Source organism: Carassius carassius, chromosome 35 (genome assembly GCF_963082965.1).
Source record: "Carassius carassius chromosome 35, fCarCar2.1, whole genome shotgun sequence".
Taxonomy (NCBI): Eukaryota; Metazoa; Chordata; class Actinopteri; order Cypriniformes; family Cyprinidae; genus Carassius; species Carassius carassius.
Window position 1 is genome coordinate 13,510,723 of NC_081789.1, and position 26,324 is coordinate 13,537,046.

At 39.2% G+C, this 26,324-nt stretch overlaps 3 protein-coding genes across 7 annotated transcripts; 1 reads left to right on the forward strand and 2 right to left on the reverse strand.

Annotated features, from left to right (window-relative positions):
* Positions 1–1,422: 1,422 nt before the first annotated feature.
* pabpn1 (poly(A) binding protein, nuclear 1) lies at positions 1,423–9,297 on the reverse strand. Of its 3 annotated transcripts, none has more exons than XM_059524504.1 (7): positions 8,810–9,297; positions 7,236–7,344; positions 6,893–6,960; positions 6,643–6,749; positions 5,888–5,975; positions 5,440–5,591; positions 1,423–2,083 (listed from the first exon to the last, which is right to left on the reverse strand). In XM_059524504.1, exons 1-7 carry the CDS (start codon positions 8,942–8,944, stop codon positions 1,888–1,890), a joined length of 855 nt encoding a protein of 284 aa, XP_059380487.1. In that variant the 5' UTR covers positions 8,945–9,297; the 3' UTR covers positions 1,423–1,887. The 3 variants fall into 3 exon arrangements, with proteins under 3 accessions (XP_059380487.1, XP_059380489.1, XP_059380488.1); XM_059524506.1 differs by lacking the exon at positions 8,810–9,297 and adding an exon at positions 8,401–8,549; XM_059524505.1 differs by lacking the exon at positions 1,423–2,083 and adding an exon at positions 2,250–3,028 and having other exon boundaries at positions 8,810–9,296.
* A 1,084-nt stretch (positions 9,298–10,381) lies between these two features.
* Positions 10,382–21,688, reverse strand: zfhx2 (zinc finger homeobox 2). 3 transcript variants are annotated; one of them, XM_059524508.1, is made up of 5 exons: positions 21,014–21,688; positions 19,061–19,219; positions 18,852–18,912; positions 14,009–18,045; positions 10,382–12,906 (listed from the first exon to the last, which is right to left on the reverse strand). In XM_059524508.1, exons 2-5 carry the CDS (start codon positions 19,172–19,174, stop codon positions 12,532–12,534), a joined length of 4,587 nt encoding a protein of 1,528 aa, XP_059380491.1. In that variant the 5' UTR covers positions 19,175–19,219; positions 21,014–21,688; the 3' UTR covers positions 10,382–12,531. The 3 variants fall into 3 exon arrangements, with proteins under 3 accessions (XP_059380491.1, XP_059380490.1, XP_059380492.1); XM_059524507.1 differs by lacking the exon at positions 21,014–21,688 and adding an exon at positions 19,348–19,488; XM_059524509.1 differs by lacking the exon at positions 21,014–21,688 and having other exon boundaries at positions 18,856–18,912; positions 19,061–19,141.
* Positions 21,689–23,156: 1,468 nt separating this feature from the next.
* Positions 23,157–25,369, forward strand: LOC132115707 (thiamine-triphosphatase-like). Its single transcript, XM_059524121.1, has 3 exons — positions 23,157–23,541; positions 24,046–24,585; positions 24,764–25,369. Exons 1-3 carry the CDS (start codon positions 23,472–23,474, stop codon positions 24,862–24,864), a joined length of 711 nt encoding a protein of 236 aa, XP_059380104.1. The 5' UTR covers positions 23,157–23,471; the 3' UTR covers positions 24,865–25,369.
* The last annotated feature ends 955 nt before the right edge of the window (positions 25,370–26,324 follow it).

Below are 26,324 nucleotides of genomic sequence, written 5' to 3' on the forward strand. Positions count from 1 at the left end.
CAATCATAAGTTTGCTATACCGTGGCAAACCCAATCAACCATATAATGTGAGACATGTGATTTCAAGATGAAGGGACATTATGAAGGACATGCGTGTTGAAACATTTGACATTTGCTAAATAAGCTGGCAACGCACAAAATTGGAAATCATTCAGAGGCTAGATAGGTAAGATAAAGGGGTAAAAGTATATTTCCAAAGTCTTAAAAAAAATGTTATGCATAATTAACTCGTCTTTTCTATATTTTAAATGATGGGTATCTAATGATCATTTATTGCATTAACATTTATAAGGTCCGCATATCCTGTTTACACTTGAAACTGAAAGAGTAATGGTAAAAAAAATATATATAATTTTTAATCATAGAAATGTTTACTTATCCTTTTAATAATGCTGTTTTTGGCAATACTTTTGTATTTGTTTACTACAAAATTCCTCAGCTACACTAGCAGTTTGCATGTGAAATATTAAATTCTCATTTAAAAAAAAAAAAATTAATAAGATGTTCTAAATTTAAGTTGCTGGATATTGATCTAGGCGTCAGGTGTAGAATTCTGTCATCTGTTGTTTAGAGAAAAACTTAAACTTAGTAGTGTAGTGACCATATATATCCAGCAGAGGTCCAGAGAGAACCATTAATTTTTCTGGAAGTGGCCAATTGCTCCTCTCACTACTTTACTGATATATATCTTGTAAATATATATTGAAACATTAAAAAAATACATGAAAAAACAAAACCAAAACAGGTTAGAATTTGTTTTTGTCGTTTTAGGTATTTTGGAGTGCCTGCTCTTGCAATTATGCCACATAAATTTGCAGAAATGCCACACAAGTTCACACTAAATCTTGATTATAGGCACATTTTATTTAAATTTATAAAGTAAAATAAAAAAAAGAGTTTTATTTTACTTCAATGTAAATACAACCAATACCAATAAAAAAAAACTGCAATAAGCAGAAATGAATGGTGTATGAATGGGAGTATGCTTGTTCCACATTGCATTTGTGCTCTAGTATCAGGCCTTTGTTTTTATGGACATTTTCAGATTTATGCAAGATTTACCTTTTTGACAAATGGAAAAAATAAAAATGATATATTCACATTTTCCATTCATTTTCAATTGGTCATATTGACCCCAAACACCAAATTTGTAAAAAAAAAAAAAAAAAATACATATACATATATACACGTTGTACGTCAAGTTGGCATGAAACAAACAACTCACTATGGTGAGTTTGGACTGAGAGACCATTTTGGCCAAACCATCTGATAGAATTACCTTACGGCCAAATAATAAAAATTTTTTTGGAAGGGTTGTTTGCACTTGAGAATTTTACACATACATTTAGGTTCTACATTTTACAAACAACCATGGAAACCTAGCATGATGCCCCGAAATGAAGACCAAACAGACACTTCAAATACTTTTTACACAATGTCTTTTATTTTTTTTCTAATTACAGACTCATGGGTTAAAAATAAAATAAAAAAAGGAAAACATCTTTTCTCTTTTCGTCCACACCCACTCCCCCATCTGAAAAAGGAAAATGAACAGAAACGAGAAACCCCTCTCCACACAACCCCTCCCCCCCGAAATAAAAGCTCAGAAGCCCTCCTCATTTAACCGATACCTCTAGCCCACGCGTTAGTGCTCCATCGTGCCCTAACTGCACTGTGCACTGAGAAAGACAAGGCCCTAGAAGAACCCTCCCCTTCAAGCTCTTTCTAGTCCTGCCTCTCTCACTCACTCGCAATTTAAGCAGCCATTGCTCTATCATGGCTCTGCCTTCACGATATATAAATGTGTGTGTTGGATGTGTGCGCGGTGTCTGTATGTCTGTGTTAACATGGGCCTGGTGCATCTCAGTATATTCATGTTGGTAAAGCTCAGCGCTTGTTATTGTAATAAATGCCTCCCGCAGTGGGCCGGTGGTCGCCCTGTCCCCCTCCCCCTCCCCCCCACATGGAGAGGATGGGGTGAGTGTGCATAGCGGGTGCAGAAAGAGACAGAGACGCCGCCGAGACAGTAGGGGGCGCCGCGGCCACGGAAGGAGGGGTAGTCAGTCTCCACTGGTCCTGAAACCTGAAACGACAAGAAGTGGTCTAATATACAAAGAGAGAGAGTGATAGTGAGAGAGAGAGAGAGAGAGAGAGAGAGAGAGAGAGCGACAGAAGGGGAGAGGAGAAGCAGCACAGGAACAGGGAAATGGTCGGGAATGGTGTATGGCAGCATGGGACAAAAAAGAAACTTTTATAACAAAAGAAAAGATCTCAGAGCTCAGGCCATGCCATCTTATAATAGTCGTATGGTGTGGAAGATGATTCAAGAACAGTAAAACGTAAAAACAACGCCCAACTCTAAAACACTGTCGGTATAACACAGGTGGAGGAAGTAATCCGAGTGGGATGAACAGGAAAGAAACCAGTGCTAGGGGGAAAAGGGATTCCAGAGAGCACAGACCAAATAATAGAGAATATGATCTCATATAGAACAACTTTGTGAAAACAACATCAACAACATTCTTGCTATTAAATTGTTCACATATTCACGTTACAATCATAAATAAAAAAAAAAGAAAAAAAGTTAACATTTTTTTTCTGTTTGCCTTTCTCGAGTGCAAGCATAAGAGGGGCTGTTTGCTGAGAGAAAAATCACAGCCAGACAAAGGACACACATCTGCAGCCTGAGATTACATCATCATCTTCTCAAATTTAAACAAATGCCACCAAATCTCCCCGACGGCCATATTGTACCTTACCAGGGTGATCGCAACACCTCCTCACACGCACGCGCACACACAATCGCACACTGCTGCCAGTCAGTCTGTCTTTCCAGGAGATGCTTTTCTTTTTTTTTTTCCTTTTTTTTTTGTCTTTTTTTTCTTCTTTTTTTTTCTTCCTTTTTTGAGAGGGTTTTTTTTTTTTTCTTTTCTATAGGGATATGGGATGATAGTAAGGGGGGGATTTCATAGGGGGGGTGGGGAGGTATTAGTAAGGGGAGTACCACGCTGTTGTTCGCCCTCGGCCCCTGGAAAAGAGAGAGAAAAAGAGGGTGAGTTCTTTTTTGTGGTTGGTGTAAGAAGACGGACACCAATTCAGTTTTTGGGGAGGTATGAGTGTTTGTATGTCAGTAATATGCATTTTAAAGGGCCTTACAAGGTAAACGTATGTGTACTCATGTTTCAGGTATACACATAATTCATAATATGAAATGCAATGTATACCCCTCTTCATCTAATAACTAGTGATTTAATGCAATCATGTATAAAACAATCCAGTAAAAGTAGTTAAATATAAAGGAAAGCTGAGGAAGATTATCCAACAGCAAAATGTGCATGTGTGTGTGTTATAATCAGGGTTTAGAAATGATCTAGTGTCCAGTGTAGGGGACAGTGAAAGCACGCTCTCCCTCTTTCTCTCTCTCTGAACGGGGCGGCTCCTGTGGTCTCTGTAAAGGAGAGATCCTGGGGACATGAACCCTCCAACACATGCACACACAGTTACAGTTGACGACACACAGCTCTCCACGTATGGACTGGGCCACACACACACATATACACATCAATAAATGCAGGGGCATCCATTCAGGCAGCCAAAGACGCTCTTCATTCACACAAACCCCCTCCAGGAACAGCCTGTGAGCTTTATGGCACAGAATCCTGTGTTATTGGTTGGATACTAAAACAGTCAATATCAGGCTGCAGGAATGAACCCTCCATTCTGGAAGTGAACATATTGTTCATCATGCGAGGAGGGGGGGAAGTGAACCAAACTGGGCTTTTCTGAACCAAATGTGCCTGAGGTCAAACACACACTTGCCTTCAAGTTATTTAGAGCTGAGCTTGACATCAGCTACATACTTGATATAGATTATCTTGTTTTACAGTGTAATCCCACTGGCTAACTGTAAAAATGTAAAACCATACGACAACCTACTTAATTCAAATCTGGGTATCAAGTTGGGTGTGGGATAAAAGAAATATTTAAGCTAGTGCTGTCAATATATATATATAGAAAAAAGAAAAGAAAGTGAAGTGACATTCAGCCAAGTATGGTGACCCATACTCAGAATTTGTGCTCTGCATTTAACCCATCCGAAATGCACACACACAGAGCAGTGAACACACACACACACACACTGTGAGCACACACCCGGAGCAGTGGGCAGCCATTTATGCTGCGGCGCCCGGGGAGCAGTTGGGGGTTCGATGCCTTGCTCAAGGGCACCTAAGTCGTGGTATTGAGGGTGGAGAGAGAACTGTACATGCACTCCCCCCACCCACAATTCCTGCCGGCCCGGGACTCGAACTCACAACCTTTCGATTGGGAGTCCGACTCTCTAACCATTAGGCCACGACTTCCCCCGTATGTATATATATATATATATATATATATATATAAAAAAGCGATTTTCACGCGCATTTAGTCATTGAAGCCGGTTCCCTGATTAGCGGTAAATCGCCATCACCTGCTTTCAAATGGAGCAGCATTTAATAGACAGAGCCATAGTACATGACAAGCTACGCTATATCGCTTTCATTATCGGAGGCGATTCATCTGCGATAATGAATGCCATATAGCATAGTTTGTCAGTGAACTACGGCTCTGTCTATTAAATGCTGCTCCATTTGAAAGCAAGGTGATGCCGATTTACCGCTAATCAGGGAATCGGCTTCAATGACTATATATAATTAACCCATTAACCCAAGCTCCACTCTAAAAAAAAAAAAAAAAGTCAAAGTGTGGCAGTGCATGTACAAGAGTTTTCCAACAAACAGATGTACAAGATTCTGATTCATAAAATGCTTTCACCCTACCAGATCTTTCAATATAAAATCTTCTATTTACATCTCTTCCTTGCTGAAACTATTAATTGAGTGCTAAATCCTTTCAGAGGGCCTATCAGGATTCGGGTTTTCTCCCAAAACCTTGTGAAGTGTGCGTCTAGAGAGGACCACTGTTAAGCAGCTCACTCTGTTTTAAGACACAATGCAGAAATCATCTCCACATTGGGAAGCAGTCTGACTTTCGAACCTCTGGTGGGTGTGAAGGCTCATTCCATGCTCAGAATCTTACACTGCAGGAGGTAAACAGACAGCGATGATGACGATGGCTGTGCGTGTGTGTTTAATGGTTTGTAATTCTTCCTCAGTTTTCCTTTAAACATGACGACACACAGGAGTTTGTACAGAGAGTGCAAACTACAAATAAGAGTGGTGCGGCTCCTCCTCTCCTCACAACCAGAGGCATTAAACAGGGGCATGCATACATACAGAAGCAGATTGTTATAAGATTACAGATCAGAAATGAAAGGTAACAAACTTATTTTAGATAGTCCCCACACACCGATGCACACACACTTTCTCAGCAGCACTCTCTGTCAGGATGGAGCCTGTGTGTCAGTCACTGTCAAACGAGTAAGGATGGCATGGAGCTCACCTGAAGGCCCGTCCCCTGCCTCTGGGGGGTGTGTAGCCACTGTAGTAGCGCGCCCGGGATGAGAAGTTTCCTCCCCGTGAGCGGAAGCGGGCCCGAGGGAAACCGCGGTCTGTGGTGCTAATGCCAGGACGATTTGTTCTCTTGGCCCCAACCTGTAAAAACAGTTGGAAAATTTATGATTAAAATTTCAAAAGTCTCCAAAAATTGTAAATATATTTTGTACAAACCCTAATTTTTTTTTATTTTATAAAATGACATTAAAATAGGTAAAAAAAAATTATAAAAAGAAAAAGTAATAAGTATTTGCCAGTCCTTCATAAAGCATGTGTGCTACATTTCTACAATAATAATATGTGTTTCTTAAACAGAACGATCATTTTTATGTTGACTTTAAAAGTCAAAATGTATTAGCAGCATTAGTTGGAAAGCTTGTAATGCCTCATCTCACCTTAATCTGCCTTCCTCTGAATAAAGACTCATCCAGTGCCATGGCTGTCCTAACAGACTCCTTGTCTGCGAACTCTATATATGCAAACCTGAAACATGAAGAGGGCAAATGATCAAATGAGGGCAGGTGAGGTCAATTAAAATCAACAAAAAACAAGAAATCATACACTGAAACTACTATGAATCATTTATTGTTTTAAGCATATATACACAGATGCATGGACCAAAACACTGAAAATACATATTGTTAAAATTGTATTAAGGTATGAACAGTGTTCAAAGTAGCTGTGATTAAAGCACTGCATCAAAAGTTACCCCATGCAATGATTAAAATTATTAATGGGAGCAGCTTGAAAATACTGTGCACCAGAATAGCACAAACGCTGAAGTGAAATCTTACACTTCACAGTCTCAAGTCAATGTATAAATGGTGTAAAATCATGCCATGTAACAAAAGGCCATACTAATTACTGCGATGTGGCCATTCAAAAAAATTAATCAATTATGTTCCAAACGATTCTGGAGAAAAGCTATTTTAAGGTAAAATAATTAGTGATTAATAGTGTGCTTAACTGTACAAACTTTAAGAATAATATTTCAGTGGCTACAGTTCATTTTGTGGGTTGAAGTAATGCATCAATGCCTACTGTAAACCTACAATGCCTATCCGGAGCAGATGCTGTAAAACGGAAGGAAATAAGATGCCGAATGTTGTAGGTTAAGAGAGAAAACCCAACAGAAGAACACATGAATTACCCTTTGGGGTGTCCTGTAAACTTGTCACACAAGATGGTGACTCTGTTTACGGAACCACAGCCATGGAAATGCGCCTCCAACTCCTCTGCCGTCGCACCATAATCCACCTGCAAGAGAAACTCGAATCAACACCACTTCCAAAATATCATTAAATCAATCATGCTAAGAAAAATATTACATGTGACATAAATGCAACAAAATACATGAATGTAGCTTGTTGTTAAGTAGGTATAAAGATAATTGCCCATACATTTCCAACATAAATAGATCTCCCATCTGCTTCCATCTTCTCTTCAATGGACATAATGACAGGGCCAGCTGCAAAGAGAAAACACTCATGCATTTGTGATTTAGCACAGAAACTAGTGTCTGCAAGCTTACCGCATAGCTTCACGGTTGAAATCTAGGTTACGTTCTGTTTCTAGTAATATCTCAATTGACCTCAAATGGTCCAGAGCTAGTTATTCTTCTCCCTCTAATGCGGTCCTGTTCATCAGTACTGTCTGTTCTGCAGTACTCTCCTTAGAGCTCAATCTTCCCCAGACTTGCCCGTTCACCCTCCCTCATTCATTCATTCGTTTAGTCTCACTTACCAGGTGGAGGACTGAGATTCATCTGTTTCTCCACCTCGTTCTGTAGCTCCTTCAGTTTCTCTGCCTCCTCCTCCATCTCTCTCACCCGGGCTTTAATTGCCTCCAGCTCCTGAAAAGGCAAAGTAATGCACATATATTGACTTCAACCATCAAAAAACGGATTGTTAAAAGAGATTAAAAAAAAATGAAATGGAATATTTAGCATAGCTACATCCTGAATAAATGATTTTGGATACCTCATAGACGGCCACATTGGATCTATATTGCATCAATATCATGTGTTGCTGCTAAACCCATTTTGAAATGCACAGCCGATTTCTTTCCCAGATTGCACACTCATTCATTATTCTCACCAGTGATCGTGGACAACAGCATGCAAATGCACTTTCACACGTGATTGTGCACCGAGCTCTTTCAAACGACCATTTATTATTTGTCCAGTCAGCAAGACGCCCTAAGCATGATGCCATCCGTGCACGCATTGTTGTGCGTGAGCGAACACACTTTTTGGTGTGTGTTCACACGCACGCACACAAGTTTGAGCAGTGCTGCATTGCAGGGCAGTCGCACTGGATCGCGAGTAAAGTAACCCTGCATGTATGTGATGGCCTCATTCACCCAGTTAAAACAAGATTGCACATGATACGAACTAGCATTCACAACCGATAACAAGCGCAATCAACAGTGACTAACGTAATTGTTTAAAAACTACACATCCTCCTTGCATGATGAAATAAAGTAGACATGCATTCAGCATGCAAATGGCATGACCTACTCTAGCTCCAATAATGTTACAGTGCATGGAGAGAAACGCACCAGCCCAGCCCTAATGCACCATCTCCATCACAAAATCACCAACAAATGAAGCAATACATCACGAACGGCATTTAATCTTTAGCGCACATCGAATAAAATGATCGCGGCAATACAGTTGTGCATTACATACAGTGCACTTTGCCCACCGACAACTCCGTAGTTTTCATTAATGTTACCAATTCGACGCAAAATCTGAAAAGAAAAGCATCTCACGCCTCTTTTAAGATGTCACACTCGTCGCCTAAAGATTTATTCCATGGTAGAGGCCAACAACAATCACGCGCAGTTACCAACGCGACTTACTTTGGCACGCCACAAATATCACTGATCAGAAAAGAGGCGTGTTTACCGTGAGCCGTCTGCTTCTTTGCGGATGGACCCACAATGCTGCGGCTAATGGCGGCCTGTCCTACCCTCGCCCCTGTCTCTTACATCTCCCGTCTTGCATTTTTGCGATGAAGATTTTTTCCCCCCCGCTAGGTCGACAGATCTGGCGCAGAGGAACCCAGACCAATGTTGCGCCAACATGGCGGCCAGCAGCACGCATGTCATTCACTAAAATTCTACTGCACTGCGTGAGCCACAATGGCGGACAGACCGACCTGGCAAAACCGGTTTCGCGTAAATATGAGTATTTGGTTTTCGCATGAAATTCACATATTTCTTTTAAATATGAGGCCGGGGGAGGATTTAGGGTGAAAACCTATAGAAAATGTTTAACTTGTTGTTAAAGTAAGGAAAAGGCGTCCTTTACTCACCGGATCATCAATAGCGGCCTCTCCCTCGTCTAATCCCGGTTCTTCATCGCCGACGCCTGGGTCTTCAAGTTCTGAGTGTCCCGGGTCTGAGTCCAGCAGAGATTCCTCTGCCAGTCCGTTACCAAACTCCGCCATCGCCTGATTCCCGGTGGTCCGACGCGCCTCGTGGCTGCACTACAGGCCGCGACTCTCACGGGGGGAGCGAGAGAGAGGGGGAGGAGGGGGTCAATAAAAAAAAACGGCGGAAAATGCCGCTCACTAAAGTTAAAATGGTGAATAAAAGCCCGCCTCGCTTCTTCTGGAGCTCAAACGTGTCCTTAAGCAGAACAAAACAACAACACTATTTATCCAAATATAAATAAGTTTCTATTCGTCAATATGTCGCACTAATTACTCTATTTACATTAGAAGACAAATTCAGAAAAGCAAATGTGTATTCTTCGCGAGGTCTTGTGTGTTCCAGAACAGAAATGGAAGCCGTAGGCGGGGATTCTGAGCACTGCAGGCGCACCATCGACGGGGGATTGGACAATTCCTCACTTTAGACACGCCCTCTTAACATATCGAGGACGGGTATTGGTGTTCTACTGAGTTATTTCTCTGTACTCGCCGCTTAGACTTTATAACAGCTACTGTGATTGGATAAAAGCAGCGTAAATCAAGGCTCACAGACCACCTTTAGGTTGAGCTACTATGCTATGTTGCCATGTACGCACAATATATTCCACGTGGACTTGTATTTTCCAAAAAGTTTTATAGATAATATAATATATTTAAACTTACTTCCAGAATACAGGCCCATATTTACGCTTCCTGGTACTTGGCCTAAATAGCACAAGTATGACCAGCCACTTAAATCAGTTCAGTTGACAAATGTCAGGAATAAGATTGTGCTTTTTCATTTTTTTTTCTCCTTCCTTCTCAGGTTGTTTGTCATATTCATAAAAAAATAAAATAATAAATTAAGTAAATTAAGCATGACCACTTAAATGGCTGTTGTTATATATCCTGACCTACTGTCAGTTTTTTTTCCCATACTGTAGAATTTATGTTTCTCCCTTTTCCATTCCCTGTGTGTGTGTATGTTTGCACAAAATATATTCATTTGGATTATCAGTAGTTGTATATGGCCTCTATGCAATATATTTAAAATAATGTACATATTTAAAGTACAGTTTCAAAATGCAACGTACTCTTAATACATTATTTATTAAAGTCACATATTTTGGACCGTTTTATCTGGCAACAAACCACAGTGAAATTCCTAAATCTTCAACATAACTTAACCAGAGGCCATTAAAACTATGCATATATGTCTTACCCACTATATGACACGAATGTTTATATCTCTCAAAATAAAGCCTACTTTTTCAGTATTTCACATCGAGCAACATATGAAACTCAAGCAGTGTAAGGCGACATAAGATTTATATGCTTAAAATATTGTGCTTGTTTTATGGACAAGATGGTCCATAATATTTATATTAATAAGTGCTTCCAACACACAACTTTAAATATTAATGTATCTACATCAATTCTAAGGGTAATGCACATAATGAAGAGAAACATCAATACGTGAACTTCAGTTTATTTGTTTTCTGCATAAGAAAAAAGAACCAACACAAGAAGGTACAAGTGATGGGAAAACAAGCTTAATCAATACTCAAATTTTTCATAACAAGACTGCCACCATTATCGTTTAAATTCATATCAATGACATCTGAAGTCTGAAATGCCATTAAAACCGTTATGAATCAATATAATAATCAAAAGTGATGAAAGTACTGAAAAATAGTAAGTAGTACAGTTATAACAAGTGATAATCAAGTGTCAATGAAAAAGTGAAAAGATAATATAAAAGCATTTCTCCATATTCTACCGATATACTCTGAACAGTGCAAAACAGTGTTTCCACGTCCTGTAGCACTGCACTAAAACCCAGTCCATGTTCATTTCATATGAGCTACACCTTGTAAAACAACTTGTATTTGCTGGGATATATACTGAAAACAAAACTTTTCTATGAACTTCAAGTGTTTCAAGCAGAGTTATCTGAAATGCATTTCTCTGTAGCTCATGCTTAAACCCTGGACTAGTTCTAAGTGTCAAGGCATGGGAGCTCCATTTACGGTTTGCATTCCGAACACTTCCAATCAAGATTGCTTTTTGGTTTCTTTAATGAGACAAAGCAAGAAGAATAACAACTTTGGAATATCATTTTCTTAATATAGTTCATTAAAAAAATCTTTTTTATTTTTGCATTTTGTTAAAGTATTAATAGTATCAATAATATTATACAAAATAAACCAAAAAGGAAAATCGTCTTTAGTATTTCATGTCCTTCAAATCACACCTACTGTTGCCCTGATGAGTAGTTTCCAGGTTCACTAAAGCACCTGGTCTTCTCTCCTGGTGGGTTTTAAGAAAAATACTTGAATCTACTCAGTATGAGCACTCAGTTCGCAACAACACAAAATGCTTAATGAAAGAACAAGAAAAAAAGATGACAACTCTCTCCCATAATTCTAAAACGCTTTTGCTCTTACCATAAATAAATGACTTTTGTGTTTAATTTATATCGACAAGCTGGGGTTACTCCCTAAAAATTAAAACCAAACGAAATGGTTTATCAGAGGGTGTAAGGTATATAATTTCAATGTTCCACAAATCCATATAAAATAGTGTAAGTACAGACTTGACTTTGGCTTCGTGCACAGCGGCTAGGTCTGATCCATATTTTTTGTCTGTGTTTAACTATGTGCAATGCAAACCCTTTAAAATTAACATTAAAAGCTGATTAATACTTCATTATAGTTTGACATACAGTAAGATTTCACCATACAACAAAATTATATTTTGCGGAACACGAAAACCTTAAAACAAAAAAAAAAAAAAAAAACGTCAAAGTGCTGTATGATGACCATCTGACATCTTGAAATTTCAACGAGAACTCTGCTGAGGACTACGGGATTGTCATGATGGTTGTTCAAAAATAGCTATCGTATTGTTAACAATGTCCTTGTTTTAAAGCGTCTGAATTCAAAACACTCCCAAATTCTCCATAGAAGACGTTTTCTACTTGTCATTTCATTACCATCTACCATTAGCGTAGTCTAGTTATTTCTTTCAACTTAGCCAGAAGGAGAACTTCTGTCTCTTTGAATTAACAAGACAATTGGAGATAAATCAGCTTAGAAACGTCTCTTCTATATAGGCTTTAAAACAGGCTAAATACCACCCTGGCTCAAGCAAAAGCAGTACCACAAACATAATTGAGAACCTAGAGCACTTTGGTTGAGTTTTTGGGTGCTTCATTACCATAGATTCTCCCAATCAAACAAAGTGTTTTGTGTAAACGCAAGTAGAAATATTACCCAACATATAGGAGTTTAAATCGGGATGGAGTTGTGAAGACGGACCATAATCACATAAGCATTAGCATGTCCATGATTACCATTTCAGTAGATTATTTATAGTAAAATGATGCTGTGGCAATAGGTCAATTAAAAGGAGCCCTGTAAGCAAAGACTCTATATCATAATAATAACAATGTCTCGCTGATATCCAAGGAGAGAGTGTGAAGAGGGCCAGTGTCAACTGGGCCTGCTCCAATTTTAGAGCCTTAAAAGAACATTAGCTTAAAAGACCAGCACCCATCTTCTGTCTATTGAAAGCCAATAAGTTTAGTGGGTCCGTAGACAATACCAGCTTCAATTCATTGTTTAGCTGGAGCTGCTAGCTGGTGATGGGGTAGAAGACTGGCTGGCAACACCAGTAGACCCCGTACCAGATCCATTGCTGACCAATGATGCTTGCTGACCAAAGTTAGTGGTTCTCAGAGTGGCAAGATGTCGAGCTGAGAAGACATGGTCACGTGCTGCAGCCCTGGATTCGAATTCAACCCCACAGGCCTCGCACTTGCCTCTCAGAGTCTCACGGCCTGTTGTCTGGCCGATGGTATATGATAGAGTTGGATCCATAACTGTCAGTTGTACAGGTTTGGGCAGGATGGGGCGGTTGGCTCGGAGAGCATTATATTGTAGGTAGCTTCCCGAGCTGATGTCTACCTTCTTAGAAGGGTCATTGGGATTAGGAGACTGCGTGAAGACGTAAAAAAAATTTTTTGTTAGTTTTATTTAATAATAAAAAATATATATATATATATATATATATATATTAAAAAAAGAATGCCAAGCAATAACAATAAAAATACTGAAAAGTTAAAAATTCTATGAAAATCCCTCTGTTTTAAAGGGAAAAAAATGGTAATTTATTTACCTGAGGACACTCGGTAACCATGTGCTATTTGTACCCCGATATATAAGAAAATCTATTCTTACAATCTTTTTACTTAAAGGGATAGTTCACCCAAAAAGGAGAAATCTTTTTAATTGCTCACCCTCGTGTTGTTCCAAACCCCTTAAGACCTTCGGTTATACAAAATCGGTTCATCTTTGGAACACAAATTAAAATATTTCTATAAAACCCTCAATAGACTCTCAATAGACAGCAACTACAGATTTCAATCCCAGAAAGTTAGTAAGGACATCATTAAAATAGTCCAATGTGACATCAGTGGTTCAATCACAATGTTATAAACTTATCTTCATTCAACAATTTCTTCGTCTTCCGTGTTAGTCTTTGATGCACATTCGACACATGCGTGTGGTGCTGCTGACGCAAGGAGCCAGCCTACTGATGTAGAAACCGGAAGTGTTGCGCCTTGTTTGCATGCAGAGGAAGACACACAATGTACATAAAACAGTCTTTGTAAACATGTTTGAAGATTTTGTGAGAATGACTTGCAATTTCTTCCCCAGCTTTACTTATCTGAACCAGAACCTGTGTTCCGAAAATGAACGAAGGTCTTACGGGTTTGGAACAACATGAGGTGAATAATTAAATGACAGAATTTTCATTTTTGGGTGAACTATCGCTTTAAGCAATTAATGTAAAAAACAAATAATAATAATATTTTGTTCTTATGGTTTATACACCACTATGTTAAAGGGAATAATATAATTTAAATTAAAGGTTACACTTTATTAGTGCCATTTTATCTTAATGCATCTGGCACATATCTTTTGTTGCTATGATGAGAAAACATCTGAAGACCTTGAAGCCCTGACACACTGTGGCAAAATACAAAAATTTGACGTGAAAACGGCTCCTTTGCAATATTATATAAAAGGTCCTCACCATTTTCTCTTGCTGAAGCCTCCAGCGTTTCTCCTTGGCACGTGTATTTTGGAACCAGATTTGCACAACCTTTAGTGGAAGCCCAAGCTCTGTGCCCACCGCCTCACACTCCAGTGCATTAGGATGAGCACATGTCTCGTAGCACGACTGCAGGATGGACAGCTGAAGAGAGTTCAGGTGAGTTCGAGGTCGTCTTGGGGTGGAGTTCTGCTGCATGTAACTGGTTTCTTTTTGGCTTTGACCAGAGGATGCTGTAACCTTCACAGCAGATGGTGTGGTAGGGGTGGTGGTGGTTGTGGGTCGCTGGGAGCTCAGGCCTAACTGTTCTCTTGACAGGGTGTTGATCTTGAATGGTCCTTTCTGAGACCAATATTTGAGCCCATTGTGCTTCTGAGATACCAAGGTAGAAGACTTGCTAATTGGCGTGGTGGACAATTTTGGCACCATATGGCTGGTAGTCCCAGACTCGACCACTCCTTGATAATCATCGTCCTCGTCCTCGGTATGGTCTGACTCAGCTTGTACCTCTTCAACCTTCCTTTTTGGAGCAGATCGAGTTGCAGGAATCCCACTGACAAGCAGAGGGACTGCAACTGGTGTGGCCAGTGTCTTAGGAGCTATTTTAACCATTGTGATGGGAGTTGCATCTGCTTTGGTCTTGTGAACTAATGAAGGACCAGTGGATACAACGGTGAAAGTGGGTGTCTGATTTGGTCTACTTTGACCTTGAGTGGGAGTTTTCAAGGGCTCCTTGACCTCTTTCACCTTATCTGTCTTTGGGGGAATATTTCCAGTTTGGGGTTTTGCAGAGGCCCAGCCAGTAGAGGGACTTGTGTAAGTTTTAGGAGGGGTTGAGAATATGGGCTTCGAGAGTGGCCAGGTGAACTTAATGAGTGGTTTCCCAACAGCTGCCAAAGTGCCATCACTGATAAAACGGACCTCTCCCTTTCGCTCCCTGGCCCTCATATTCTGGAACCAGATCTGAACCACTTTCTTTGGAAGGTTCACCCACTCAGATATTTGCTCAAATTCATGCTTTCCAGGGTTTGGATCTTTGAAATAACACCCATAGAGAATATCAAGCTGGTCAGCATGGATGATGGTCCTGGACCGTCTCATGTCCCTGAACCGTCTGACTTTTGGCCTCTTTTGTTCATGCTCTTTTTCTCGTTCCTTCTCTTTTTCCCTTTCCATGAGTGATGTGTTAACTTTTTCTGCTGCCCTCATGTACACAGTGCTAGTCTTAGCCAAATTATTGCGATTAGTAAGAGTACTGTTATTGGGAGATGGGATAGCAATGGCAGAATCTGGCTTCACCTGAACAACAATAAGGCTTCCATCTGTAGGAACCCCAACAGTCGCTGGTCTCAGTCCCAGACCATCAAGCAAATGACTTTTCTGTATAGAGGGCTTGTTAGCTGCGGAGACAGATGATGTTGATGATAATGTCGAGCTGTGGTTTTTCCCCATGCTTAGATCCAAAGCAGACTCACAATCATTACCATTAGATAAAAAGGAGTGTGTAAGAGAGGTGCCTGTGGGTGCATTAAGGGGGTCCGAAAGTGCAGCTGGACTTCGAGTAATTGCTTGAGTGTTTGAAAAGGCCATTTTACCCCTATCACCTTCAGAAACACCAACCCCAATAACTGATGAAGGAAGTGAGAGTACATATGGACTGTATAACTGGGTGGAAAGAGGAGTCAAAGACAGGGAAAGGGGCAGTGACTGCAAGATGCCAGCTGGAACACCCTGATGATCAAGTGCAACTGAAAGAGGAGTAGGAGGGTCTGCTTGTGCCTCCAGCTGAAGATCAAGATCTACATCTTGCTTCTCCCACTTGATCTCCACCTCTTCCTTATCAATCGCACTCTTTCTCTTTTTCCTCTTCATACATTGTTCATCATCATATTCATCCTCTGCATCCGATAGGAAGACTGTGGTAGAGCGAAGAACCTTTCCACCACCACTTGACCTTTCAGCTGTTGGCTCTACCTGTGAAGACTGTTTGACTGGGCTACCGGACTCTTCCCTCATTGAGCTGCTTTGACTTTCTTCATCAGTAACAATAACAGACGTGTAGAACTCTTCATTTTCAGAGTCAGATGTCAACAGCAGTTCTCTTGGGCTTCCCTTACCTATCCTGTGTCTTTCCGCACTACTGGATAAGTCAATGGCATGACTACCTGTCGCTGATGGACTGTGTCCATCTTCACCCTCATCTATCATTAAATTACCTTCTTCTTCATCCATACTTCTGTCTCTTTCATCATGGAAGCTGTCTAATCTCTCCCTATCTTTGGATTGCCAGGCATCTAAGAACCACTTGCGTACCTCTTCTCCACTTAGCCCTACCTCCCTGCCAAGGGCTTCGCAGTCCTCCCGCTGAGGACTAGATGTCTCAGCATCATCTCGTGACTCTAAAAAGGCCCATAGAACCTGAGACTGGAACTCAGTGAGCACAGGCCGTCCTGAAGACAAGAGCAGTTGATCTTTTGCACTTCTATGGCCTGAAGATCTTAAGGCAAAATTAGTGTTACGAAAGTTACAATTAGCAGCAGCAGAGCTGTTAACAGTGTGTGTATGGCTGAGACCTTGGTTTGGATCCAAAGCACATGACAACGGACTATCACCCTGAAGGACCAGGGCTGGTGTGGATTTAGTTACTTTGGAGTTTGCATCTTCCTCTTCACACACTGTTTCACCCGTCCCCTCAACTTCCATTTCACTTTCTTCTTGCTCTTTTTTATCACATGTTGTGCTGTTGCCCACTATTTTCTCACTTTGCTCCTGTGTATTCTCAGCCTTAATACACATCTCTTTTTTTACACCAATTTTCCAGTCCTCTTCTGATTTTAGTGACATTTGATGATCAGAAGGCTCGACTTTTATCTCATTGCATACTCTCATGTCGGCACCTTTGTCCGGCATCTTGTTGGTCTCCTCTAAACTCACTTGAGTGTTGGTTGGGAGGCCAAATGCAGCCCACTGACTTTGTAAGCCACTTAGTCTTTGGGCCAAGAGAGCCTGTTGCGCAGCACTGAGACCAAGGACTGGCACTGCCTGCTGCAAAAGATGGTTTGGAGACTCTGGATTCTGGCCCTGGATTTGGGTTTGGAGTCCATTCAACACCAGGGGCATGAGCATCTGAGGCTGGGGTATAAGCTGCGGAGTAGCTGCGCCTGGTGTTGCAGACGTTCCAGTTGTGAAGAGAGAAGGAAGAATGGAGTGTGGGAGAGAATTAGGGCTGGAAGTCAGGAGAGTGAGAATAGCAGACATGGCTTGTGCAGAGGCCACCGGAGAAGAAAGTAATGAGGGAGCTAGATGAGGCTGCACCTGCTCTCCGTCTTTGGTCATTACTGCTGATGCAGTCAGGTTTGCTTGGGTGACACAATTGCTGGTGGAGGTGTTAACTAACTGTGTGGTGCTTCCAACAGTAGTCGGAGCCAAGTTTGGAACCATGGATCCAGTTCCTGTATTTGCACTGGAACTGGGAGTAGCATTCCCAGCACTCCTACTGCGACTCTGGTGCAACACAGATTTTAAATGACTTTCCAGGGTGATGGCATGATTGTAGGAGACACGACAGACGGCACACTGGTATGGTTTGTTGGAGATGTAAGGTCGAGCCAGGAAAGGGGTTGATTCACTGTCTTTCAATGTCCCGGTTCTCATCCTTTGAATATGGGTGGTTGAATTATAATGAACACTCAAAGCTGTTCTAGTGGGAAATGACTCCAAACATGCATTACACTTGAATGGACGGTTGTCACCTTCAGAGGCTACACTGTTTTTACAGACAGATCTGCCATTGCTGACAGAAGCCTCTGATGTTTTTATAGTTTGCTCTGCATCGTCCTGATCTAACTCCAGCCCCACTGCATCACTTTCTGCATTTCTCCCTCCCTCCATCTCTTCATCCAGCTCTTTTTCCTGAGAAGACCCACCCTTGTCACCTGCGTCTGTAGATTCGGTCTCATTTTGGGAAGCCATTGAGGGGGATTTTGTGTATTCTAAAGGTTTCAGCTGAGATGCGTCATCTGATGAATTAAATACAAATGAAATATTAGTGAGTCTTTAAAAAAAAGTTCAAATAAGTAGTGTAACAGTAAACAATTGGCTAATATTATGAAGAATATGCAAGACAGGTCTTGGACAATTTCAAATATTTTCCACTAATTGTTTTATCTTTTTAAATAAAAAAAAGGGTTTAATGTATTAAGCAACAATGCTTAATACATTAAGTAACGTTTAACCAATGCGAAAGTTTTCAATAAATATTTTCTAAAGTAATATTACTTGTAATGTATATGAATCCATAAATCAAAAATAATTATTTTTGATTTTGCAACATTGTATCATAGGTAAATAAATGTATATAAAATTACACACGTTATTATAGATTATGCTTAAAACAAAACACTCAGTTTATGCAGTATGTTAAAGGAGTCCCTGGTCCTTTCTGGAGTCTAGAAAGCTTGTGAAACCCCTGATATCCAACATGAAAACAAATGCTGGACATCAGAATTTCAAGCTTTAAAAGCAGAATATTTAAATTAAATATTTATTTTCTTAGTTTCAATCATCACATCCAGGAGTCAGCACAAAAACAGAATAGTTGTTGGGGCCCACACTTATTAGGTTACAAGCTACAGGTGTTTCATTGCCATGGAAACTACTGTAGCGAGGTGGTCACCAACACAGCCAATTGTGCGTCCAGTGGTGCATAACCTATGCTGGGTATCAGTAACACTGGAACCCTGGATCTCAGTGCTGGGATAGTGTTGAAAAACTGTGGCACAAACACAAACACTTGAGAATAACTTCATAGATGATCAAAAGTCACCTGCATCATTTTGGGCTTTGGATTCCTCTTCTTCAGCAATGGAACGGTGCTTAGGAGCAGCCTTATGAAAAGAGGAAAACCAATTACTTACTTGAACAAAACACTTCTATAAGCTTTATATTACTTTTGTTTATATACAAAACCTGCACCATCAAAATATACATAATACTATTAAACACTATATATGTGCTCTTTGTAAATATACTCACAATATCCAGTAACTTATCAAGGCAAGCAGGTAGGACACTGTGTTTGCCTGTAAGGTGATGATAGAGATTCTCACGGTCTGGTTGACTTTCCTGACATAGAGGGCATAACCACATTGACCCCCTGTTATTGGCACCTCTCAGAGTTTCTCCTGGCTCCTCCTGAAACCAAAAAGTCACATTATTATATGTAATAGTATTTAAACATATCTAAAAAGGGCAAATATTTCTTTACTCATTCATTTTCAGAATTATTTGATTATATTTTACAGTATTTTTGTTTAAAGTACCCTCAAGCTGCATACTGTGTATTTGAATTGGTCCTTTTTTTTATCACGTCAGTGATCTGAAAGAGATCCGATATTAACAAATACATATAATAAATGCAGAACTTTGTAAAGCTAAAGTCTTAGTGAGCTAGCTCAACTTAAAATTTAATTACGTCATAATTTACTCATCCTCATGTCATTCCTAACTTGTATGACTATAGTTGCAGAACATCAGTGCCTAAACAACATTGGACCACACTAAGACTATTTTATTTTATTTTTTATCATTTTTGTTTTAGAGACAAAACAGTTTGGATCATACAAGTTTGGAATGACAATAATTTTTGGGTGAATTAGACCTTTCTTAACCAACATGAAAAGTATTACAGTAAATACAAATTGGACATACTTTATAGACAGCATCTAATGCAATACAATTCTTTCTAACAGTTCATGTCTAAAATACAATCAGCACTGAATAGTTCTTCAGATCAAATAAGCTAAATCATCAAATCTTATACTTAAAAAAAAAAAAAAAAAAAATACACCAGTCGTCTCAATTAGATGAATTGGCTTTGATGTAAACTTACACTTACAAATCAAAACAAAAACACTATGCATGATAATGTTAGGACATATCACCATATATCAAACCAACCCTTTCGTCTATTTAGAGCACCTTTACAATAAGTTCTAACATTTTGACTTCTTTATAAAGGCCATACAATCTGCCATGCACTTATAACAAGACTTCAAATTGATTTCACAGATGCAGATATGTTCTTTTTGCTAGACACAACATACACAACATATACATTGCGGCTTGTTTATAATTCATGTATTTGAATATACATCACATCATATGAGGCATCCCATGTTAATCAGATCTGATAACACCCAGAATTATGCATACATTCATCACTTCTGCGATAACTAGGCTAGAGGAGGCCTAAATGTTGACCTTGACTGGTCTTATAATATGCTGATGTGAGTGAAATCATAGTGTGGATCTGTTAACATGTTGCCCCCTTGTGAATAAGGTGACATAGCTGTAAATAACTGATAATGGGTGCAAATCCCCTGGGATGATAATGGCAGTAATGTCTCTTTAAAACAATAACCCAAATAAATAAATAACACATACGTCCAGAACAGAGACATAAACATCTTAATTTACATCTAAACGATTAATTTGACGTATACATGCAAAGTAATTTAAATGATACGGTTTCTGGCTTCGTTTTTACATGCCACTGTCAAGGAACGAACAGACATCAAATGCCAACAGTGCTACAATGCCACGCCAATTAGCTTCCCTGCTAGACTGAAAACATGCACTGAATCCTCAACACAAGTACTATTAACTTCTCCTAAAAGTCAAAGACAGACAAACCCATACGCCGCGGGACACCGCCGTTCGACAGCGAGCTCATATGGCCGCCATAACTCTTGATGATTTCGTTAATTAACCCACAGCCTAATTAGCAAGACCCGTGTGCGTTGAATCAATTGGAAACGGAGTGCTTTAGCCTGCCTCGCTAACACACACATACATACACACACACTCACTCCAGTGTAATCATGACAAATACCCCATTAAAGTGGATCGCACTGCAGTCTGCTGCCCTAATTACCCCATTTTCTAACTTTAATCGCTGCAAAGCGACTGATTTTAGTGATTTCTTACTTGAAGGGTGATGTTAAAACAAAAGAATCCGTTTTCTCATAAACATTCGTGGCACTTCACATGGCTAACGCAGCTAACAACACTCAACAAATTGGTCAACTAATTACGTATCGCACATCAAGCCGCAAATCGCCCACAAACTTCCCAAAGACGCAGAATTAGAACTGCGAGAATAAATTAAGAGCTAAAACAATCGCGACGCTCGACATGCTATAGTACAAGTCTGCTTTAACGCACTAATTGAATTGTGTAAATAGGCTTTCGGCTCTCAGATGTAAAACCTCGGGCTTGATTAGTTCCTCGCCCCCCTGATTGTGGCCCGTTGGTCGGGCACTGAGACATCCCCCGCCCGCCGTCCGCTCCACAGCGGATACCGCGGCCTACTTCGACTAAGCTATTTAATTAATGAATTTGGGTTGCTTCATTCAGATGTGTTAAAAACAACCCGTTCGCCGTCACCCTTCAGCGTTTATCTAACCCAATACCTTGTTGTTGGCGGTCTAAGTTCGCCGTTTAGTATATAATGTTGTTATTGAGCATTATAAGTGCGTTTTAATAATTGCAGAACGCAGTAATTAACGATGGATGAAGCGCATTGCTGCTCGAAAAGAGCGACGTGCAACACAACGAGAAGCGAAAGAGGGTGGCGGGGCCAAAACGAGAGACCGAGGCAGAAAAGTTGGGATTTTAACACTCGAATTGTAACTAAATATTCGCAGTGAAATGGCATGCATCTAATTATTAGTCGTGCTGGGGACGCGATGGGATCCGCATCGCCCCCTCGATCGCAACTTCTTGATCAATTCGGCGTCAACATCGTTTAATTAAACCTAAAGCAATTAGCTAAGTCTTTTTACCTGCATGGTTGGGACTCCAGCACACGCTTCCTCTCGCTGTTTAAAACTGAAAAGTTTTCTCTCTCTCCCTCTCCTTCTCCCTCACTCACTCACTCACTCACTCACTCCCTCCGTCAATCTCCCCTCTCTCTCTCTCTCTCTCTCTCTTTCTCTCTCTCTCTCTCTCTCTCTCTCTCTCTCTCCTAGTAAACACACGACAGCTCCCCCAGAAGCTGACTGCTCACTCTCTCCAAGAATGTTCCTCTTCCCTCTAACGGTTTATTAAATGATTCAACACACATAAAAAGCATGTTGGAGCAATGTTGTTATACTGTCATTAATTCAGTTAATACTTTATCATACTTTATACTATATAATATAATAGTACTATATAATATACTATAGAATAATACTTTATTTCAGTCTTTTAGCTGAAGAGGCGAAGTATTTAAAAAACTGCATGCCAAAACAAAAATGTTTAAATATAGGTGATTGTAATATATATATATATATATATATATATATATATATATATATATATATATATATATATATTAATGTAGGCCCGTTTTGCTTTCCAATAACCAAATAAAATAGTTCTAAGCGAATAAATGTAATCTAATAATTGAAATGAAAATGCAGTCTGATCTGATCTGCAATGCTGACTGCACACAGACTTGTTTATTGAAATAAAAATGCAAAAATCAACTTTGATATTTAGCCACATTAATACAGAAATAAATGCTTAAGTCATTGTAGTGTATGAATATTATGCTATGACTCGAACATACACTCTTTATATAATTTTAGATATAATTTTAGAACTAGGTTTTTCTCTTGATAATATATATATATTTTTTATTTTTATTTGTAGTGCTGTGCCCCTTTCTTTTCAGCTTGTTTTTATTTATAACAACTGGATATTTGAGCAGTCTCATTGTCCTAATATGAATATAGTATATATTTGAATTGTACATATATGGCAAATGTTATTAGTTTTTATTTAATTTTGCTGTCTAAATATTTAATACAAAACCACATTGGATAAAGTAGCAATATGTGTTATGCAATAAAATATATGTAAAATATCTAATCTTTATAGAAATACAATATTTGTCCGGAAGTAATGCTTATAATCATTCTGCAGATATTAGGCTGTTCGTAAATATGCCTGAACGGAAAAGCTTCACAGGACCCCTAATCCGCGTCTGTCCTCATTCTCATTACACTACTGCTTGATCAGTAAGTTTACTTGTTTTTTTGTTTTGGTTTGATAGTTTGTTTTCATTGACTGTCTCAACCGGATTTTGTTGTAGTTACAGTATAATTACCACAGTCTGAGCTAACAATTAATGAACCTGTTACCAGGTTCCGGGTAATATTTGCTGTTTCCTGTGTCTCGAAACATAACGATCTGGAACTTACCTAGACAACATTTTTTTTCCCGAAAGCGGAACACTACTTACTAGGCAACTTTCTTGGTTTTGAAACACAGCTGATCTGATTTGATTAGCTACTACAACATTACAGACCGTCCATTACTGCAGTCTTTAATTAATAACATGAATATGCCAATATTCAGCTGTCTTTCTCGTTTTGATTTGTATGTCTCATAGAACAAAATGACTGTAGAAGTTGAGAGAAAATTCGTTTGTGATGCAGAAATTATGGGGAAACTACAAGATATCGGAGGTGCGTTCACAACTTCTCTTTATCCAAATGAATCATTTAACGTTATATCATATACACACACACACACACACACACACACACACACACACACACACACACACACACACACACACACACTTTTTTATATAGCTACCTAATAGGGAAATTGCATAGGCATAATAGTTTTTATACTGTACAAACTGTATATTCTGTATACTACACCAACTCACCCCTTAAAGAAGACTTTATGCATTTGTACAATTTAAAAAAAAATCTGTTTACTTTATTTTTAAACCAGTTTTACAAACGAGGACGTCCCCAAAGGGAGGTTTATGGAGATTTTGTCAGGTTTAGTTCACTTTTGGGAACATATTAGTACCCAAAATAATGTTAAGTACGTACACATGCACGCACACACACACACACACACACACTTTATACTAAAGTAATCCTAAAGTAACAAGCAACAGTATCAACTTCCCTTTTATTTTATGTCTTTTTTAATATTTTCATATCTCTGTACAGCTAAATGCATCGGTCATCGGCAGTTCAGAGACCAGTACTTTGACTCCCCAGATTTCATCCTCACGCTAAAAGATTTCTGGCTGAGATGCCGAGAGGGATTGTGGGAGTTGAAATGCCCTGCAGTTTCAGGAACTACAGCTGGCAATGACACCGAGGCCCTTTGTACACGATACAGAGAGATAACCAGTCTCCCTCTGATTCACTCAGAAGTCAGCAGGATAATCAGGGAATGCACCGCTGAAGAGAGGGAATCAAATTCCTCACAAAGGGAACAAATTGACAAAGTCGCAGAAAATGAGGACACCGAGATCTGTTCAGCAGATGACACAAAGTGGCTGGATGACCTCAATCTGGTCTGTTTTGCCGAGTTCAAGACCGAGCGCTGCTCTTACACGCTAGAGAGGGAGGCCGGTGTGGTGCGGGTGGATCTGGACCAGGCTGATTTCGGATATTGTGTGGGAGAGATTGAGGTTCTGGTGCCTGAAGGAGTTGACATGAGTGCAGCTCTGCAGAGGATCGCAGGCATTGCTGTAGAACTGGGTAAACTCACGTTTGTGAACACACATATCATATATAGACCAGTGCTACATTGGTATGATTGAGATTCTATTACAGTTTTTATTAATTATTAGTTAATAATATTACTAATTAATGCTAATAAATACTAATACTAATCACTTAATAATATATACTGTATTAATCTTGTTTGTCTCCACAGGTTTAAGCTCTGAGAAGAAAGTTAATGGGAAAATGCATGTTTACCTTCAAAGATATCGGCCTGAACACTATGCAGAGCTTCTTAGTGCTCACATCTTATAAGGAATCATTAGTGTAACATATCATTTGTAGTTTTGAAATTCTGTTTCATTTATGATTCATCCTTAATGCTCATATTTTAATGAGAAAAAAAGCACTGGTGACATAATTTATAGTGTCTTATTGTGATTAACAAATATATTACTTGTGTTTTATGCGAGGTACAAAAGTCAATCAATTACACAGTAGTCAATTAAAAAAAAATTATGGTATATAGGTAGTTATATGTCATGGCAATTTGGGTTAGTTAAACATATCTGATTAAAAATATGAATACGTTACAAGTTTCTGTGATTTACAACAGTAAATTTTTTTCTATTTCTGTTATATAAATTTGAGGTTTTGATTTATATGATTGCTCTCTTTCTAACAAAATGACATGTATCATGGACATTAGGTAACAGCAAGCTCTTCAATTAAGTGTGCAATAATTTTTATGAGTTGTATGTAAGTTTGATGTGTTAGATTGTCTGACCAATAGAATCACGTCCTATACGAAAATATTAAATATTGCAGATACTTTTATTTTGAAAATTGCAGTCTGCTTTGACCTAAATAGATTACCGTATGATTGTAAAAGTCATCGTGTGCTCAGCAGAGGGCGCTGCTTTCTTTGTTTTTGCCAGCAGTTGGCGCAATGTTCCTGGAAAACCACTGACAAACTCACTCTAATCTGCTGTCACGCCAGGTGGTTGGGTAATCTATACTGAACAGAATTATCGAGCCTATATATATTATACTGATTCATTAATAGCATTAATACATCACACAAAGATCGCACAACACACAACTGTAAATATGTAATGCCATTTTCAATGCTTTTCTCTTATGGACATCATGCCACCATTAAATATTTTTTTATGATTCATAAATATTTAATTCTGTAGCCGCAATTCATTTGGTGTCAAATTGCTGGCGTTGTTCGAGTGTGTATTTGCAAAATACATGTATAATTTAGACCACATTCTAACACAGGAATAAATTAACTTTTAAAATATATTCAAATAGAAAGCAGTTACAACCAGTCAAAGTAAAACATGACAGGGAAGGCCATGAAGGTTACAAGCTCACGTTCAAGGCTGAAATAAAAGAGAGCTGGAATGGTAGAGGGATGCACAAGATATTTATTTAAGTCTGAGACTTCAGCTTTTATGAGGAAATATTAGGAGAGGTGAAATATGATGCTGTGTACTCACTTTAAAGTGCAAGTAGCCTTTCTCTAGGATCTTCTCCCCAACACAAGGTTATTTTACATTGATATCCCTGAGGAAATGACTCTAGATATTTGCTTTTGGTCGACCAACTCTCTTCTTTGTTTTTGTGTTTTTATAGTAATGAAAGGAAGCTATTGTTCAAGGTTTGACAGGATACAATTAAAGTGCCATTATTTCAGATGGGAACCAGAGGGAGACAGAGGTGTATTTTTCACATCGAAAGCATTGGAGGCCTTGTAATTTTTGCTA

Bases quoted from the DNA above. Each gene is read 5' to 3' on its own strand.
- pabpn1 (XM_059524504.1), bottom strand. From the start codon at position 8,944: ATGGCGGAGTTTGGTAACGGACTGGCAGAGGAATCTCTGCTGGACTCA. The intron at 5,976-6,642 runs GTAATTCATGTG...TTCATGTTTCAG, and splicing joins TTTACAGGACACCCCAAAGG to GTTTGCATATATAGAGTTCG. The intron at 2,084-5,439 runs GTGAGCTCCATG...TTGTCGTTTCAG, and splicing joins GGCAGGGGACGGGCCTTCAG to GTTTCAGGACCAGTGGAGAC.
- zfhx2 (XM_059524508.1), bottom strand. From the start codon at position 19,174: ATGTGGTTATGCCCTCTATGTCAGGAAAGTCAACCAGACCGTGAGAAT. The intron at 18,913-19,060 runs GTGAGTATATTT...TCTTTTCATAAG, and splicing joins TTGATAAGTTACTGGATATT to GCTGCTCCTAAGCACCGTTC. The intron at 12,907-14,008 runs GTGAGGACCTTT...GTCTTCACGCAG, and splicing joins GGCTTCAGCAAGAGAAAATG to TCTCCTAATCCCAATGACCC.
- LOC132115707 (XM_059524121.1), top strand. From the start codon at position 23,472: ATGACTGTAGAAGTTGAGAGAAAATTCGTTTGTGATGCAGAAATTATG. The intron at 23,542-24,045 runs GTGCGTTCACAA...ATCTCTGTACAG, and splicing joins GAAACTACAAGATATCGGAG to CTAAATGCATCGGTCATCGG. The intron at 24,586-24,763 runs GTAAACTCACGT...TTGTCTCCACAG, and splicing joins AGGCATTGCTGTAGAACTGG to GTTTAAGCTCTGAGAAGAAA.